Source organism: Rutidosis leptorrhynchoides, chromosome 2 (assembly GCF_046630445.1).
Source record: "Rutidosis leptorrhynchoides isolate AG116_Rl617_1_P2 chromosome 2, CSIRO_AGI_Rlap_v1, whole genome shotgun sequence".
In the NCBI taxonomy this organism is placed as follows: Eukaryota; Viridiplantae; Streptophyta; class Magnoliopsida; order Asterales; family Asteraceae; genus Rutidosis; species Rutidosis leptorrhynchoides.
In genome coordinates this window covers 7,944,737-7,965,350 of record NC_092334.1, presented here as the reverse complement: position 1 = coordinate 7,965,350, position 20,614 = coordinate 7,944,737, and the positions used below count along the sequence as shown (strand labels likewise).

Sequence of the window (20,614 nt, the reverse complement as noted above, 5' to 3'; positions counted from 1 at the left end):
ATCACTCACTTTTTATATATAATCGAGGACATGAAACTGTATTTTTACTACTATATGTAGACGATATTATATTAGTCACCTCTTCAAACTCGCTACGCACTACATTAATGTCTCTATTTGCACACGAATTTGCCATGAAGGACTTGGGATCTCTTAACTATTTTTTGGGTATTTCGGTTACTCGTAATGAACATGGCTCTTCTTAAGTCAAGAAAAATATGCCGAAGATATTATCAGTCGCGCCGGAATGACAAACTGCAAAAGCGTTAAAACTCCGGTCGACACAGTTGGCAAAATGAGTTCCACAAATGGTCCTTCCTATTCAGACCCGACCGAATTTCGTAGCCTAGCAGGGGCACTACAATACTTAACCTTCACACGACCCGACATCTCATATGCAGTTCAACAAATTTGTTTACACATGCACGATCCGAAAGAGTGCCATATGCAAGCACTACGCCGCATAATCTGGTACATTCGTGGTACTATTTCACATGGGCTACAATTGACAAAAAGCTCACTATCATCTTTAGTGTGTTACACAGATGCAGATTGGGGTGGTTATCCTGACACGCGACGCTCAACATCCGGTTATTGTGTATTTTTAGGAGGCCATCTCGTCTCGTGGTCCGCTAAACGTCAACCTACCGTTTCCCGATCCAGTGCCGAAGCCGAATATCGAGGTGTAGCAAATGTTGTGTCCGAATCCTGTTGGCTTCGCAATATCCCGTTAGAACTTCATTGTCCTCTATCAAAGGCCACCATTGTGTTTTGTGATAATGTTAGTGCAATTTTTCTTTCCGGTAATCCAGTGCAACATCAATGAACGAAACACATAGAAATGGATATCCACTTTGTTCGTGAAAAAGTCGCGCGTGGACAGATTCGTGTACTTCATGTTCCCACTAGATTTCAGATAGCAGATATCTTCACTAAGGGTTTACCTCGTGTACTATTTGAAGAATTCAGGACCAGTCTGAACGTCCGCTCGCTCTCCCGCTCCAACTGAGGGGCTGTATTAGCCGAAATATATCATATCCCTGATTTGTAGGGATATTAGTTTGACATATTATATTAATGCTAAAGTCAATAATGTGTAGAAATCAAATATATCATATCCCTGATTTGTAGGGATATTAGTTTGACATATGACACAAACCTCATGTATTTATACGACAATTGGGATGTAATGCAAATGATAGAAAATTCATAAACTAGCACACACGTTAGAAGGAAACTCAATTCGCGACGATGTTAGCAGTACCATTGAAGATTGAAAAAACCCTCAAGACCTTCCCAAATCTCATTGATATTGGCAGTACAATCAAAGATTGAAAACTCCCGTTTGAAGTGAATATCGAACCTGGTTAGCAGTACCCCAAGTTGAATCTCATCTCATACTACTCAAGTCAAGGCTTCGATGATCTACTGTCACTCCATTAGTGTAAAAATATAATGATTTTTTTTTTTTCAAAAACGAAAACTATATAAATAACCGAGACACTTGCTTTCAAAATGAGAATATAGAAAGCATACAAGACACAAATCAACCGAACCTAAACGAACTATTTAAATATGAGCCTAGTCAAACAAACAAAGGAGCAATACAACCACACCGAGCTAAGCTAAACAACCTAACAAAGCAAAGCATAAAACATCACCAACTACACCAAACTACAAACAGACGAAACTATCAAGGACACCCAACCTTGTCGGTGGCCAAAGACGCTTTTCTCCCTCTTATGCCTGGTTTGATAAGTTTTCCTTCAACTTGTTTGAATTGAACCGCATGGGTCTTACCCATGCGCAAAGAAAAGGAAAACACATTTGTAGCCCCAAGAGAATAACCCTTTGACGTCCCAACTCCGGTATCAACAATACTTGAAAGGAACCCATCAAAGGAACAACCTCAACGGCCTTAGAGGAAGAAACGTCTTTCTTGGCCAAATTAACTTTGTGATTTTGGACGTTTTCCAACTGCACCTTAGACAAATCCTTGCAATCTTGACCGAAGCACATGACCTACTAAACTTTAACCCGATCCGTTTGACTACACATTTTGAATATTGGCCGAACCAGGAGCCTTAAAAACCACAGGATCATTATCCACCAACAAAGAGGACTTCAAGACCACCTCATTATTAACCACAGCCGACGGATCCACATGAAGGCCATTATTATTACTGTTTTTGTGTAAGTAAATAAAACTAATTATCAATTTCTCATTATTTTTTAAAAGTGTTAAGATAAAAATATATTTTTTTCATCAACCAAAATGGGCGACGTTGTTTCTCCAAACATATTAATAGATTTCTCAAACTTATATATTACATCCATTCTTAAAATAGATATAGAGTAGATTACTTTCATAGCAAGTAGTAACATAGCAAAACTTCTCCCAATTAACACCTTGATAGATGTAATCATATATCACCAACTCTCACCCATGGAGTTTGCCATTGTAATGAAAATGTTGCATTATAATTATAACTCATACTATAAGGTGGATTGGAACATATGGTTTGGGTTGGAGTAATGCAAAGAATCATATAGTCTAATCCAAATTTAACTTTGGAACTGCACCTTTCTTTTATCAAATCTCAGGGACATGGTCTAATCATGAGGGTAGTATTTTATCATGGTGTTGGATCCATCATTTGCAGTCTCCGGCGAAGGAGCTCCACGTACGGTTTTGAAGCCAGGCCAAAGAAGCAATAAACTGACCTACAGAGTGAGTTTAAACAGGCGATATGCCCCGGACAAGCCCTGCTCTTTTTAGTCGTTTCCAGAAGAAAGAATTGATTGACGAATCTCCGGGGGCTTCCCAAAAAGCCAGCCCGGGCCGGGGTCTATATTCCGCTTTTTGGCTTAGTAAGCTCTTCTTTCTCTTTCAGGTACTATATATATATATATATATATATATATATATATATATATATATATATATATATATATATAACTTAGAAATTAACTTCACATACCTTTATATCCTTAATGTAACAGGAATGTAAGTAGCTATTGATTTCCTCTGAGATCATCCTTTCATGAGTACAAATGATATTCTTGTAGATTCAACTAGTGACCGAATAATTAAAACTGATACATTTATATAATCAGTAGGTTCGATTCAGTTCAGTTCTTGTTTGATGTTCGGATAGACCGGAATTAAATTATATAGGGATTTTTCACCAAGATGTGAAAAATCAAAGATACATCAAGCAACATGAGGACTTAAGAGGTTCCTATTTTGGAAACCAAAATCCAAATGAGTTAATGTAATTGGATCAGAGACAACACCCTCTGATTATAACATTGCAATTCAAACATTCACATTCTCCTAATAAAAGTTGCTAGAATTTTAAACTTGCACCTGGATATTACATAATTTCGTTAATGAATACATCCAAATATTAATCATCCTAAAAAATTTACTAAGCAAGTTAAGACATTCTTCTCACTCTCATTTACTTCACCTTTTGATTTGAGCTTTTAATCTCATGCCACAAACAAAACAACGTATCAAACAAATCATCTTCATCACCATTCTCAAGCTTATGATCTTCAACTTTTGAGACTGCTAAAACACTTTTTAACCACTCTTCATGCAAAGTCGAAAACTCAGCCCGCCGCTCGCTTGACTTGAAACTTACTGCAAGTTTTGTTTTCATACCCTTTGCTGCCTTCGTTGCAGCTTCTACAACCTTATTTGGAATTCCTGCCATTAATGCCACCTGCATTCCGTAGCTTTCGGGGCAGGCCCCACTGGTTAGGCGGTAGAGAAAAACCAACTGCTGGTTAGTTGATGTGGAATCGAAAGTGCAGGCCATGTGTTGTAGTGTAATGTGAGGGTGAGTAGCAAACTCCTTTGTGAGCGGGTGGTAATGAGTTGCAAATAATAATCTGCAGTTGACCTTTTCCAGAAGATGACGAAAGACCTGTGTCGCACATACAAAGTACCTTAATAAACTGTACATTTAGGGTTAAGTTGCAATTACGATTTTTCAATAATTTCAGGATAAATGGATTTTGGAGTTCATGAGGTATATACTTACAGCGTAAGCAATAGCATATCCATCGAAAGTGCTTGTACCTCGGCCCAGTTCGTCAAGAATAACAAGAGAATCTTGAGACGCACTTTGCAAAACTGACGCTGTTTCTGTACACTCGATAAGGAAAGTACCTAAAAAGAAAAAAGGAGTAAACAAGTTATTAATTCATCATTAGATAGTGCATGGTGAATTGTCAGATTATACATCTGTACTCATTAGCAATAAGTTAAAAGCAAACAAATCTAATGGGTTTGATAGATCATTTGGGGACCGATAATGACCCTTAAATCGATTTAAAGATAACCCGAATTATTTGAAAGTTACACAGATAACTCGAATTCAGAGAAACTTACTTTCACCAGTCATTATACGATCAGTAGCACCAAGACGCGTGAAAATAATATCCACGGGCGAAAGAACACACTGTTCACAAAGGACATAACAACCCAACTGCAAACAATAAAGGATCAAGATAAAACACAATAAATCATGCAAATGAAGTATCCTATAGTTCTAACTTCTAAGTAACAATTGTTAATCACTTAAGTTTGGCTGATTCTGGTTAAACTTTATCTAAGGGTGCGTTTGTTTGCCTCTTAATGGAATGATTCAGCGCTGAATGATGAACCATTCAGCATTCAATGTGTTTGTTTCTGATCTCTGAATGACATATGGTACTGAATGGTTCAGAATTCAATGCTGAATCATTCAGAGTTGAAACACTCTCTTAACCATTAAGAGCCTAATTTTTCTGTAATATTCTTTTAAAATCACATCCAGAACGTGTAACAAGTATATTGTATTTTTTATTCATGTAACACGTTAATAAGGCAATTTTACTCAATTAATATCGTTCATTTAAAACGATTATCAAACAGCTTATTTTCATTCAGAGCAAACTTTATTCGGAGGCTCTTAACCATTCAGATTCTGAATCATTCAGCGCTAAATCATTCAGTTTTATCAAACGCACTCTAAGATTGGACAGACAGCTAAAATTTCAAAACTTGGCTAAAATTAAAACAGATCAAATAAGGTCAAAGGTTATACTAAATGTTTTCATTGTGATGATGTGAATCAAAAATTACCTGTGCAAGGATAACAGCTAAACAAGTAGCTCGAAGAAGAGTAGACTTTCCGCCCATATTTGGTCCAGTCAGCAACAAAGTGCGAGGATTGTATCCAAATTCATTATCTCCTAGACACAAGTCGTTAGGAACAGGTGTTCCTCCACTTTCTCCAAGGGCATATGGATGGCATAAACCTTTAACATGAAGGGTGGGTCCCTCGCATCCTTGACCGAACCCAGATAAGTTTGACCGAGGAATAATAACTGGCCTAGACATGGCCATGCATGACAAGTTTGCAGTGGTAGCAAAAGATCTGAGCACGTCGATAGAGTTCAAAGCAAGGATAATCTTAAACCACTCATTATCTTTCTCCATGAATAACTCGATAAGAATTGATAGTATTTCGGCATCTGAATCCTTTACTTCATATGCCTAGTACAATGAATATGTCAAGAAATCATGATTTTATAGACGTAATGAAGCATGTACAAAATAACAAAAATAAAAATATTCATTACTTGTCAACCATATATATTGCACATTTGCACACACTCACAGTGGCATTTCCTTATCCCAAATGAGTCAAATGGGAAAAATAATGAAAACTGTCTAAAGTGACTCGAAATGTGGTTTATTGCATGGAACTGTGTTGATTATTTAATTGACAACAATTTATTATTGAATTTATGTAAGTTAGTGTGATAATATTTGGCACGAGAATCATTTTCCAAAAATCCCAATTATGAACGAGAAGTGGTTCGGGTCAGCCAAATATAGACCCATTTTGACCTGTTACCAACTCATCCCTTCCATTTTTATCACTAATATATACATGTAGCTTATTGAGAACAACATTATGGCAATATACAAGTTTGTTTCCATCGAAAGAGAGAAAGTGGATGACTATCAACTAGCATATGAATCTACAATGGCTTATGTAAGAAAAAAACCATGTCAGGACACAAGGTAGAGGACTGATGGACAAATACTATCATGATGAACTACTATGAGGATTAAGGCAAAAATGTGAAAACCTGAGTATTTGGGAAATCGCTGTCTATAGATGCTTCGAATTGGGTAAGGAATTTATCGAGGCCGTCATCCCCGCTTAGCGTTGGAAGAGTAAAGATTTTCAGCAACAAAGATATGACTCCATCTTCCCTTTGTAAAAGCATCAATAAATCTAATCCAACACGTAGACCTTTAACCAATGATACAAATGCTTTCACCTGCACACCATCATACAAAATAATGCATCTCTTATCAATCCAAAAGTTATAGAAGATATAAATCTTGAAACAAAACTACTTTATATGAGCATCTTTTAACCTATTCAACCAGTTCCCATTTTGGCTAAATTTTATGCTTGGCCCTTTCAAAATCAAATGAATTGGAATTTCCACCTTTACCATTGACATCAAAAATCAATAGATGGTTCACAAGACAGGCATTTTCATTATTTTTTATAAATGGATAGTTGATAACTTACTCGTTGCTTTAGTATTTTGCGGCCAATTAAGGGCAATAAGAGTAACGCAGATGACTGAGAGGTAGCCTTGATTTGTCCAAGAAACCTTTCTAAGTCTGGAAGTTTACGAAGATATTGAGCAATAAGTGTCATTATATCTATCCGTCCCTTAAATTCCTCAACCACATTAAGCCTCCGGTTAATTTCCTCCACATCTTTTAGTGGATGACATAGCCACTTCCTTAAAAGCCGCTTACCAGATGGTGTTAAGCAGTTATCAAGATACTTATACAGCGTTCCTGGAATAAGACATCAATAACTATTACTAGGAGGGAAAAAAAGATGATTATTCCATCATTACTTTCCAGTTGACCCATTCCCTGTTTTTTAATTATAACCTTAATCCAAATCAACCTATTCGTAAGTAAATGGGATAAAACTGCCGCCTCTAAGTAGATTATTATCAACTTGCCTGATGTTCCACCATCTACGTTATTACTGAATATTTCAAGATTAGCCATTGTGGGTCCATCCATTCTAAGGCATCCCTTGTAAACTTCATAGGGTAGAATACTTCCATTCCGTAATGCATCCTCCATCTGCTCCAAGTTAAAATTACCAATCATTGTGACTACTTTTATTTCTAGGACAACTTACATAAAACATATCTCGGAAAATATCTCACCTGTAGCCTGGATAAATGATTTGTAAGTCCACCAAGAGCACATAATGCAGCATCTTGATGAACAATTCCATTAAGTGCACGATCCCATGCATTGGCCATACTTTTAAAATACCCGTTCCGTTGAATAAAATTTTGAACTTCAGAATAATCAATAAAATCGGTCCCTGGCTGTGCGGGAGTCATTTGTGAAGCTGCAGAACCTATAAATACATAACGGTGAGCACACAATGAAATTTGCACTTGGGCCTAGCCTGCATGCTTATAATAATATCTAAATTAATTCGGAATTTTAAATTGTAGGATATGAATGTACTGGAAATGCTACTTAGATCTAAACAAAAAATTGTTTTGTTCAATATACCAAACTAAAGACAAACCCAATAACATCCTTACCCATCAATGAATACTTGTTTAGGGCCTTCTGAGCCTCTTTAGATAGCCCTGCAGCACAGATATTTTTCTTAATGAACAAGTACATGACCAACTTAATGGAAAACTATCAGGTCTTTTTACATAATGTCAAATAAATACGAAAAGACTTACTTTGACTTTCAAAAATAACCTCTGCAGGTGACACCTGTATGATAAAGCCAAGGGAAAACAGAACGTGGTGTTAGCAACAAGCCTGGGTATAGTTCATAAACTTTCATCAGTTTTGGTGACTGCAAGCATCATAGATCAATTGCTTATCCTTATTAGACTCACATGAATCATGTTTTGGATCCAGAAAACACTGATGTGCAATAGTTGAACTATTCTTTTTTCTTTTTTGAAAGGCAAGCTCAGACACCCACTAACACGAATATATACAATAATAATCCACGAATGTGGCCTGAACAGGATTTGAACCCTCAACCTCATGGTTGGAGGGCCAAAGGCCCTTTGGTTGAACTTTTCTTTTTTATGATTAAACATTTAAACTATAAACTGCCTAGATAGAATTACTTGACCCCCGTAATAGCAAACACATAAAAGCAAACCTGCATCAACAAAGCCCCTAAAGCTGCACATGAAGCATCATCGGTGACCGATCCAACCCAGAACTGTAAGGTAGCACAGTCAACAAAGGCAAATCCAAATGCAGTTGTACCATCATCAACTCTTCCCTGTAAATAGAAATAAAGGCAACGTGACATGGCTATAAGTAGATGTGGCAATATGAGTTGGTAACAGATTACGATTGAGATGGCCCACAAACACTTTCACAAATTTTAAATATTGAATATTGACACTGACTGCAAAAGTATGTAGCTGTAACAATATACCTCCTTCAGAGCAAGAAGATGAACAGCTTGAGGCCCAATATTACCATTGATCAAAGTTGATGGTGTAAGGACATTTATTAATTTTCTTTGAATGACCTGTCAGCATTCGTAACCAAAATATTAAATAGTCAATGGTGTGTCATCTTAAAATGATAAAAAAAAATGCAAATAGGTAATGCCTCATACGTATAAGATAGAACAATTGATTGAGTAGTTTTATTTCATGATTCTAGATAACAGTAAAAAGAGCATTCCACTAGTGAATAAGCTATAAATAAGATTGGTCAAAAACTGCTAGTGGAGTAGCTGCCATAGTCAACTCCAGAATAAGACTGTTTTAGATAAAGTTTAATGATCTCAGACTTCATAATGAACTTACAGCAGAGCCACCTCTTGACTTTGCTTGTTCTGATGTTTCCAACTGTTCTACTCGGCCAACTTTATACCTTCACATATGTAAAACTTGTAAATAGTAATACAATGATCATGCACGGGTATGAGATTAACATGATAAATACTGTGCATGGTCATAGCCTGGACCAATTCCAAACTTATGGCGGGCTACCAAACTTGGACAGCATGCAGAAAGAAAACCAGAAGATTCATAGACATATAATGAAAACGATCTATATTTTTCTTTGGGTATTGCATGGTTTAATAGGTTGTGAATATTGGTAGCTTACCCACGAGCTAGCAACTTGTCAATAGCATCATCAATGGCATTCTCAGTGATACCAACCTGAACAATAAGGCAAAAAGGAGATGCTACATTACTGAAACAGCTTCATAAGAAGGCACAAATCTTATAATTTACTGACTACATATCCACATATATAGATTTACATTAGCTAAAAAACATTTGCATGTTACTTTAAAAAATTACCTGTCGGCACTTTCCTACTCCACTCATCGTCATTTTCCAATCAAGTTCTTTATGTCCAATCTCAGCGTCTACCTCATAAAGCTCGTAAAATTTTCCCTGCAATACCATGAAGTCAGCTCAGACACAACCAAAAATGTGAAAATATCTTTTAGTGATGAAGCTAAACTTCCAGGCATATTGGATAGATAATGAAACTATGAAAGATAATCCAACGAATTATATAGTACCAAAAATCATAACCAAACATTTAGCATTTTATTCTTTACTCCTAACTCAATAAATGCACAGCCAGGTGAACATTTACATATATGAGTAACAATGGATCCGATAATGCAAATCATTTTACTCGTTCACTTTAAACTATAAAACTGTAAAACTGTATAAGCACGTAAAAACAAACAACGGATATTTTTTTTTTATCAAATCTGACAGGTCGAGCTGCACTTCCAACACATAAATAGTTAGCAATAAGGAAAAGTTCTACATGGCAATAAACAAGCTAGAAAATGTGTTCATACATGTAATTGCACGTGTCAATGTAAAATTGTAAATGATCAAAACAATGCAGATGATGAGAAGCAGGAAAAAGTTACATGACTACCTTATAGTGGATTAAATGAAAAGAAAACTAACCACTTTAAAGAAGATAAGAACGTCCATATATTGACTTTTGACACTCCAATATTGTTTCTGAGATGCTGTCATCTTCCTCAAAACATCAGGCGGTATATACAAAGTTCTCCTATCATAAAGAGGATTGTTTGGACTCCTTCCATTAGCATCTTTAATCTTTGAAGGATGAAGCCAATCAAATTTACTAGCCATTTCAGATGCCAACTCATCTTTCTTATTTTCATCCACAAAATCATCAGAAAACTTCACTCTTTTGCTACTGTCCATAGAGGTACGTGTAGTAGCAGACCCGAAGTTACAACCATTCTCTTGAACTCGCTTTAAACGTGAAACTAATGGCCGTGTACCTGGAGTCTCTGGCCCTGTTATATCACACTCTGCAAACAAAGGATTTCCTCTATCCCCTTCACAATCCATTTTTTCATCCTTGATAACATTTATCACTTTTTGAGAAACTGAAGCTGTAATCTCCTTTTCCCTTTCATTCGAGTAGCTATATTTGTTAATTACCAGGTTAGTATTATCATTGGCACCACCTGACACAGTTCTGCAGATCATAAGCAAAAATCAGATATTTGAAGCATATGAGCTTGCAAAATAATGACGATGAACTTAATTAATCAGGTATTATTTATATTCAACACAATGAAATAAGTTTGTTCAATTCCATAAAGAGTTACTTACATCTATCAACAGAAACAGATTGGTAACACTACTAGTATGTCTAAACTCGCTCAAGAGCAGTTATAAGTATAACTAGGCCATTAAGAAACATATATGTGGTATTGTGGTAGATTAAATGCAAATGTTGCCTTACGTTTTCTTCCTAATAGTCTCAATTTTATCCTCTCAAAACACATTAGGTAATACAGTAAATAAAAGTTTGAATAACATTAACAACAACAACAAATACAGAATATACAAATCAACCTACATCATTAAGTCTAGAGATAAATAAATATGAAAATCACTAAATTACAATCTGCTGGTCAACAAAAATATTAGAACCTAACCATACTATAAGAACTTTAACACATTAAATACTAGATTTAATTGATATATTCAGCACATATATACATAACCTTAAGCTTTACAATATACAAAAATGCTTATATATTCAGCACAGTACTGAGACCAATATAACTAAAAATGCTTTAAATCAATCACAAATGTATAGTCAACGTTTCAAATGAGAATCGACATAATAACGAAAAGTGGACTAATATTAAACGCAGAGTAGTTGAGTAATACCTATCAGTTTTATATTATTCCGTTCATTTAAATAAAAAAAAAAAAAAAAATAGAATAAAAAAACGAGTATGTACCTATTACAGGGCTTCTCAACACTATTAGGCTTCACAAACTTATGCTTAATACTATCAAACATAGACTGTCCGTTTCTGTTAGCGGAGTCGCTCTCACCGCCGCCGGTGACTGATTTCACCGGTAAAAACGATCGTTGCTCTTTCTCAGGCGGCGTTTCCGTTCCTTTAATTTCTTCGGACATTTCCGCAGCTGAACCTTTAAATTGTAGGTTATCGTCGGAAACCGCCACGGCGTGGCGTTTTGAAGGTACACCGGCGACCTGTTTTTCATTTTCCGGTACAGGCGGTGGTCTTTGAAAGAACGAACGTATGGATTGCTGACGCTTCATTGTTGGTTTGTCAGAAATGAAATGAAATGAAATTTTTGAATGAGAAAGTGAATTAGTGAAAGCGGAAGTAATTTAGGGGGAGAATTTTGGCGCCCTTTTGAGATACTAAATTGAGAATCCCAAAATGATTACCGGGCTGAGTTGATGTGTTACACTCATGAGTCATGACTCGTTTGAAAAAAGATGTGGGTTGAGCTTTTCATAACTTTGTTCTTAAACGGGCTTGAAAATACAAACTAAGGGCCCGTTTTTTCCTTAGGTCATTCATTTTTGAGAAATTTGTCACGATGCCCCAATATCGCGAATCGCAAATCGCAAAGTGTTTAAAGTTATGTTCTTAATTTTTTTAATTGCAATTCTTTCCATGTCCGCGCACCACGCACGGTGCGTGTACATCCGTGTGTGGTGCGTGTTGCCGAGCATTTATCAGAGTCATTTCATTTTACACGCAACACGCATCGTGCATGTTAATGTTTTAAAAGTCGTCCAGGTTTGTTTTAAACACACGATGTAGAAACACGCAACAAATGAGTGATACTTCAATTTTCTGCACCAACTCATGCATGGTGATTTATACGATTTGCCAGTAAAAATAAGCTTAGTCCGTAAACCAGCAACGATGCTCGACTACACGCACCACGTACAGACTAGCACACACCGTGTGTGATGCGTGGTAAGATGGCGCGTATTTGCAATTACTAAAATTAGGGCGTATCGTTGAACAATTTGAAATTTATGGATATTTTAACCAATTTTTATTCCTTTTTTAGTCTTATTTTTTAATTTTAATAGATCATTAATTATTAATTATATCTTTGTATTGTTTTAATCAATTCAACAAACTCTTTGTGTACGACATATGGACAAATATTATTATAACTAATTGTTGGTGTTCATGCGTAGCATGAATGTCGTATTCTTATATTTTATGTTTCTAAATATTCATAAGTTAGTTGCATATGAAATCTTCCGTTAAAATTTAGAATAGCGATTGTATTTTCACTCTGAGTTTTACTTGTTCCACTTAAATTGTCTAAAATGCCTTTAATAATAATAATAATAAGTGTACATAAAATTTTAAACCATGTTATAATTTATTAAAGAATATTTTGGGGAAAAACATGAAATAATGGTGAAATACGTAAAATTTACGGTGAAAGTATTATCTCTCATTTAAAATGTGTCTACATATAAAACAGATAAAATTAAAGGTAAATAAATTTAAGCAACCATTCTTATAGTATTTTAAATGTTCGAAACTTTTTATTTCTACTTCTTTTTATAATCTTTAGTCGAGTGTATGTCTATAGTTATTACTTATTTTCCTTTTTACTAACCGTCGATATTTGAATTGTAATTTAAAAAAAAGATAGAGCAAATCATTTTCTGGAGCAAAGTACGGGCTAATTACTTCTCGTTTTAACTAATTTTCGGCGAATCAAAATAGGTGGAAATGATTTAGGCAAAAGATTTATTACTTATGAACTTATGGTTGCGTTTTAATAGTTTTAAAAGTTTTTTTTTTTTGGCAAAAAACTTAAATGTTATAGCATGAGACTTTCATCAACCGATGAAAGATCAATCAAACGATACAAATAGAGCCCACAACATGCCTCCCCAAACGAAAGCGAAAAGTAACAAACCAAAAGCTGAACCAATCTAAAGGCGAGTCGAGACTAACAAACAACTTAAACCTTGAAATATATAAAGAAAATAAACAAGAAGAAAGCACACAAATCAACGAAAGAAACTACCACTACACGCACCAAAAACAACAAACTTCAACAAACGCGAATAATCATCCAAAGAAGAGAACAGTGGAGAAACAAAATAAAAAATCCAACAAAACATAAGACGACTCAAGAGCACCCTAAAACATCCAGAACCGGCGAACCCTTTTTTTCCTCTCGCTCCGGTCCTCGAAACCTTACCATCAACCTTCATCGGAGAGACAGAGACACTGCTTTTCTCGCACCAGAATCACATGAGTACGTTTTGGGAGAATCGAAAGAGGAGACCTTCAATGAATCCATAATTTTTCCTTCAACCGGAGCAGAGTACGTATTGACTATATTTTAATAGTTGGGTCGTTGTCGCCTAGTCCACTTAGTGAGTAGGTCTAGTGACCCGAACTTTTCCATGATTATATATTATATGAAATTACCAACGAAGCATTGCTTCAATGGTACCGCGGTTACACTTGTGTACTCGCAGGGCTAGAGGTCTCGGGTTCGAACCTCGTCACCCGCTCTAGGAATTGAAACATTATTCCTTGAAGGTGGCCCAAATGGAAGGTTTTACCGACCCGCTCCGGGACTAAGATCCGGCCCGCCTGCCCCTCGGGATGGTTTAAGGGTCGGATCCTCAGAGTGTGGTTCGGGTTTCCTGCCCGAAAGCGCGTGTGTGTGTGCAAATGATGACTAGGCTTCGGTCCGGACTGATGCAAGCTTGCCTTTAAAAAAAAATATATTATATGAAATTCATATTTACATGATTAAATGTTTCCAACATGTTAAGCAATCAGACTTATTAAGACTTGATTAATTGAAATGAGTTTATGTAGACAATTGACCACCCAAATTGACCGCGATTCACGAACGTTAAAACTTGTAAAAACGAAATGATATATATATATATATATAACATGATATTATGATAAGTAAGTGCCTCACTATGTATATTAACGATGAGTTATATATATAAAATGAGACTACTGAATTAAGAAACTCGAAATGATATATATAACGATTATCGTTATAACAACGTTTTAATTAAAATAAATACATATGTATTGTATTAAGATATTAACACACTATGTTTAACATGATAAAATGATAATTAAATATATCATTAAGTGTATTAACAATAAACTACACGAGTAAAATGAGACTACTAACTTAAGAATTTCGAAACAATATATATATATATATATATATATATATATATATATATATATATATATATATATGTAACGATTATCGTTGTAATAGCATTTTAATATATATATATATATATATATATATATATATATATATATATATATATATATATATATATATATATATATATGTATGTATGTATATGTGTGTGTGTGTGTGTGTGATATTAAGATATATTAATACACCATGTTATCATGTTAACATAACAATTTAACATCTCATTAAGTATAATAAATAATGGATTAATTACATTTAACAAGATCGTTAACTTAAACGTTTCGGAATAACACTTACATGTAACGACTAACGATGACTTAACGACTCAGTTAAAATGTATATACATGTAGTGTATTAAGATGTATTAATACACTTTTGGAATACTTCAAGATACATATCAAAACACTCATACTTATCAAAGTTGGTTACAATTGCATTCTCATTCATTTTCATCAAGAATTCTACTCGTATTCATTCGGCATTCGTACTCGTATTATACCCAGCTCCTAGGTGTACATACTATTGGTATATACGCTAAATGATCAGCCCTTTAACAGCCTTAATGAGTCATCAAACATGTGGGAACTATCATTTTGAAACTAGCATAAATGATTACACTAAAAATTAAACTAATGGAGCCTATATCACACATGCTAGTTCACGTTTTCTTTCACCAACCACAAACACATTTTCATTCCAACTTTCATGCATCAAACACATCTCTCTCAAGTTCTCTCTTGATGTTCTAAGTGTTCTTCATCATCTTCATCAAAATCTACATCAATCTAGCTCAAAAATCCCAACATAAATCAACCTACAAAACAACTACTCAAGAACACTTCAAAAACACTTTCAAGTTTACAAGATTACTTCCAAGCTTTCAAATCCATTCCAAGTAATCATCTAAGATCAAGAAACCTTTGTTATTTACAGTAGGTTATCTTTCTTATTCAAGGTAATATTCATATTCAAACTTTGATTCAATTTCTATATCTATAACTATCTTAATTCAAGTAGTAATCTTACTTGAATTTGTTTTCTTGTCATGATTCTACTTCAAGAACTTTCAAGCCATCAAAGATCCTTTGAAGCTCAAGTTATTTTTTTATCATTTCCAGTAGGTTTACCTACTATACTTAAGGTAGTAATGGTGTTCATAACCTTGTTCGATTCATATATATATAACTATCTTATTCGAAGAATATAACTTGTAATCACTAGAACATAATTTAGTTAATTTTAAACTTGTTCGCAAACAAAGTTAATCCTTCTAACTTAACTTTTAAAATCAACTAAACACATGTTCTATATCTATATAATATGCTAACTTAATGATTTAAAACTTGAAAACACGAAGAACACCGTAAAACCGGACATACGCCGTCGTAGTTAAACCGGGGGCTGTTTTGGGTTGGATAATTAAAAACTATGATAACCTTTGATTTAAAAGTTGTTCTTCTGGGAAAATTATATTTCTCATGAATATGAAATTATATCCAAAAATCATGGTTAAACTCAAAGTGGAAGTATGTTTTTCAAAATGGTCATCAAGATGTCGTTCTTTCGACGGAAATGACTATCTCTTTCAAAAATGAGTTGTAAACTGTATTTCCAACTATAAACCTATACTTTTTATGTTTATATTAATAAATTATGGTTCAATAAGAAACCATAGCCTTTTAATTCGCTCAAAACGGATTTGAAATGAAGAAATTATGGGTAAAACAAAATTGGATAGAATTACTAGTTTAGCTACGAAAATTTTATAACAAATATATACTAACCATATCCTAACTAACTTATATATATATATATATATATATATATATATATATATATATATATATATATATATATATATATATATTTAATATACCTTGATAAACCATAGACACGTATACAATGTTTTGACATATCATATTGACATCATCTATATATATTATTTTGAATAACCCATAAGACACTATATGCGGTAATGCTCGAGTTAGCATATAATGGGTCGATGTTAATTCTAAAATAATATATATACCATGGGTTGTGATCGAGTCTGAGACATATATACACTGGGTCGTGGATTGATTCAAGATAATATGCATAATATGATATATTTATTTATTTATGTACTACTAACTGTGGACTACTAATTGTGGACTACTAACGTTGGACTGCTAACTTAACAACTTAAAACGTCAACACGTAATAAAATATGTTGTGAATATATTTCGATCATACTTTGATATGTATGTATATATTTGTTATAGGTTCGTGAATCGACCCGTGGCCAAGTCTAATTTTCGACGAATCGAAAATCTGTGAAAGTGAGTTATAGTCCCACTTTTAAAATCTAATATTTTTGGGATGAGAATACATGCAGATTTATAAATGTTTTACAAAATAGACACAAGTATGTGAAACTACATTCTATGGTTAGATTATCGAATCGAATATCACCCTTTTAGTCCGGTAATCTAAGAATTAGGGAACAGAAACCCTAATTGACGCGAATCCTAAAGATAGATCTATTGGACCTAACAAACCCCATCAGGGTTACGGATGCTTTAGTACTTCGATTTTATCATGTCCGATGAGAGTCCCGGAATGATGGGGATATTCTAGATGCATTTTGTTAATGTCGATTACCAGGTATTCACCATATGAATGATTTTTATCTCTATGCAGTTTACGAAATGCCTGATATGAGATGGATGTTTATGAAAATGAAAATGAAATCTTGTGGTCTATTATTACGAATTGATAAATATATAGGCTAAACCTATAACTCACCAACATTTTTGTTGACGTTTTAAGCATGTTTATTCTCAGGTGATTATTAAGAGCTTCCGCTGTTGCATGCTAAATTGAGGACAATATTTGGAGTCAGCATGCTTGTATAATATTGTTTAAAAACTGCATTCGAGAACTTACTTTGTTGTAACATATTACTATTTGTAAACCGCTATGTAATGGTTGTGTGTGAGCGTTATATTTTAGATTATCATTACTTGATAATCTAGATCATGTCCTTTAAGCCTTTGTCAATAAAATAAAGGTTATGGTTTGTTTTAAAAATCAAATGCAGTCTTTGAAAAACGTCTCATATAGAGGTCAAAACCTCGCAACGAAACCAATTAATATGAAACGTTTATAATCGATATGAACGGGACATTTCAGTTGGTATTCGAGCGTTGGTCTTAGAGAACTAGAAATTTGCATTAGTGTGTCTTATCGAGTTTGTTAGGATGCATTAGTGAGTCTGGACTTCGACCGTGTTTACTTTAAAAACGATTGCTTAACATTTTTTATTGGAAACTATATATTTTTACATGTAAATATTATGTGGTATGTTACTAACGTGTTAGTTAATGTGTGATAGATGTCTACTTCCAGTACCAATCCCATCGACTCACCTAATAATAATGAAGAGTCGAATGTATTTTGGGAAGATTCAAAAATTCTAGAAGAAGAAGAAGAACCGGAAGAAGAGGAACCGGAAGAAGAGGAACCGGAAGAAGAAGTTCCGGAGGAGGAAATGTTAAAAAAACACAGAAAAACCATTAAATAAAAGAAAATCTTCAATCAATGGACCAAAGTTAAAAATGATTTTTGGTGTCTCCGCTGAGGAGAAAAAATATTGGGAAGATTACCAATTTTCTGATGAATCGGATCCCGATGAGGATTCCGATGAAGTAATAGAAATTACCTCGGCTCAATTTAATAAATCAAAAGAAAACAATAAGGGAAAGGCTATCAAAATAGAGAAACCTGACCTCAAACCCGATGAACTATATGTTAATATGAAATACCCTGACGGAATATACCGTAAACACCCATATTTCTTAAACTTTAACTATAGCCCGGGAACATCTAAGGGAAAAGATTTTTCCAAACCATTTGTGAAAAGGACTCCTCGTATGAGTACTGGACCGTTTATCCCTAGGAAATTAGCAAAACGAACTCCGAGGAAGATGAAGCAAACAAGTCTGAATAAAAGAGTTGAAGTCATTTACTCTTACCATGTCTTGTAATATATGTATGATAACGTGCTTGTACTTTTATGCTATATGCAAAATAGCGGTATGGTATGATTGTAAAATATTGTATCAAAAGTTTAAGCGTAAAATGTTAATGAATTAAGTTTTTCATGATAGAATATTATTTCGATAGTAGTAGTTAATTTTTGCGCTAGCTATTAAGTATGAACTTTAACGGGTAGGTACTACCCGAATTAAAATTATAAAATGCTAATATGAAGAAAAAGCTTTTATAAAGAAGTTCATATTATGCTACGAAATACTATTGACTACTCCTAATATTCTATATGATTAACTTAACTCTTTTGGCTATTTTTGAAGGAAATGGCACCGACTACTCGACAAAACTTGAATATGAGTGAAGAAGATTTCCGTGCATTCCTTGATGCAAATATAGCTGCAGTACAGGCTGCAATGCAAAACAACAACAATAACTCAGGGTCTAGAAGTGGAGTTAACTCCACAGGAAACCGTGTAGGATGCTCCTACAAGGCTTTCACTGCCTGTAAACCTCTGAAATTCGATGGAACTGAAGGACCAGTCAGACTAAAATGATGGACTGAGAATGTCGAATCTGTGTTTGCTATAAATAAATGTGCCGAAGAAGACAGGGTAAAGTACGCCACGCATACCTTCACAGGTACTGCATTAACATGGTGGAACACCTATCTTGAACAGGTGGGACAAGATGCTGTTTACGCACTACCGTGGTCAGCATTTAAACACTTGATGAATGAGCAGTATCATCCCAGAAATGAAGTCAAAAGCTCAAAACAGAGCTTAGAGAATTACGAACGCAAGGATTCGATATTACCACATACGAACGACGATTCACCGAGTTGTGCCTATTGTGTCCAAGAGTGTTCGAAGATGAAGAAGAGCAGATCGATGCATTTGTGAAAGGGTTACCAGAGAGGATTCAGGAGGATGTGAGTTCAAGCGCGCCCACATCAATGCAAAAGGCAAGTCGAATGGCTCACAAACTCATAAACTAGATTGAGGGAAGGATTAAAGAGTAGGCGGCCGAGGAGGCCAAAATGAAACAAGTCAAGAGAAAATGGGAAGAAAACAGTGACAAGGGTCACCAACACAACAACAGTAACTATCGCTTCAACAATCAACACAACAATCACAACCATAATCGCACCATTTTTCGCAATAACAAACGCAACAACAACCATCCCAACAACAAAAACAACCATCCCAACAACAACAACAACTACAACAACCGTCCTAACAACAATAACAATCACAACAACAACCCTTTCAATAACAACAATGGCAACAAAAACCAGAAAATTCCATGCAAAAGGTGTGAAGGGTACCATCCGACTAGTTATTGTTCGGTATCATGTACCAAGTGTAATAGAATGGGGCATAGTGCAGCAAAGTGTGAAGTTTACGGACCAGGGGTTAAAGGAACAGAAAATGCCAAAATTACTTGTTTCGGATGCGGGAAGAAGGGTCATTACAAAAGTATGTGTCCAAACCAAGGGAATAATAATGGTTAAGGCCGAGGAAGAGTCTTCAAAATTAATGCGGTAGAAGCGCAGGAAGACCCGGAGCTTGTTACGTGTACGTTTCTTATTGATGATAAACCTGCTTATGTTTTATTTGATTCGGGTGTGGATATAATATATATGAGTAGAGATTTTTGTGCCAAATTAAATTATCCATTAACGCCTTTGGATAATAAATTTTTACTCGAATTAGCAAACGGTAAATTAATCACAGCAGATAAAATACGTCGGAATCGAGAAATTAAACTGGTTGGCGAGAAGAGAAAACCCTTAATGGTGTACGGAGAAAAGAGCAACGCAAAGTTAAATCTTATTAGTAACCTGAAGGCGCAAAAGTTAATAAGAAAAGGTTGCTATGCAGTTCTAGCACACATCGAGAAAATCAATTCCAAAGAAAAGAACATCAATGATGTTCCCGTC

General features: G+C 34.8%; 2 protein-coding genes across 2 annotated transcripts; one reads left to right on the top strand and one right to left on the bottom strand.

The window, feature by feature from the left end:
- Positions 1 to 295: 295 nt before the first annotated feature.
- On the top strand, positions 296 to 826 carry LOC139887579 (uncharacterized mitochondrial protein AtMg00810-like). Its single transcript, XM_071870654.1, has one exon. The coding sequence runs from the start codon at positions 296 to 298 to the stop codon at positions 824 to 826; it is 531 nt and encodes a 176-aa protein (XP_071726755.1).
- A 2,638-nt stretch (positions 827 to 3,464) lies between these two features.
- On the bottom strand, positions 3,465 to 11,707 carry LOC139887578 (DNA mismatch repair protein MSH7). The gene is made up of 19 exons (XM_071870653.1): positions 11,662 to 11,707; positions 11,508 to 11,577; positions 11,379 to 11,453; positions 10,054 to 10,600; positions 9,421 to 9,516; positions 9,221 to 9,276; positions 8,917 to 8,983; positions 8,538 to 8,633; positions 8,253 to 8,378; positions 7,816 to 7,849; positions 7,666 to 7,713; positions 7,273 to 7,472; positions 7,060 to 7,186; positions 6,609 to 6,886; positions 6,154 to 6,348; positions 5,138 to 5,551; positions 4,403 to 4,499; positions 4,053 to 4,180; positions 3,465 to 3,935 (listed from the first exon to the last, which is right to left on the bottom strand). Exons 1-19 carry the CDS (start codon positions 11,705 to 11,707, stop codon positions 3,465 to 3,467), a joined length of 3,171 nt encoding a protein of 1,056 aa, XP_071726754.1.
- Between the last annotated feature and the right edge of the window lie 8,907 nt (positions 11,708 to 20,614).

What these genes read in the sequence shown, in the direction of transcription:
- LOC139887579 (XM_071870654.1), top strand. Translation starts at nt 296, where the DNA reads ATGAGTTCCACAAATGGTCCTTCCTATTCAGACCCGACCGAATTTCGT.
- LOC139887578 (XM_071870653.1), bottom strand. Translation starts at nt 11,707, where the DNA reads ATGAAGCGTCAGCAATCCATACGTTCGTTCTTTCAAAGACCACCGC. An exon ending in TTCTTATCTTCTTTAAAGTG is followed by an intron (nt 9,517 to 10,053) that starts GTTAGTTTTCTT and finishes ATGGTATTGCAG; the next exon opens with GGAAAATTTTACGAGCTTTA. An exon ending in TAGGGGCTTTGTTGATGCAG is followed by an intron (nt 7,850 to 8,252) that starts GTTTGCTTTTAT and finishes TTTATCATACAG; the next exon opens with GTGTCACCTGCAGAGGTTAT.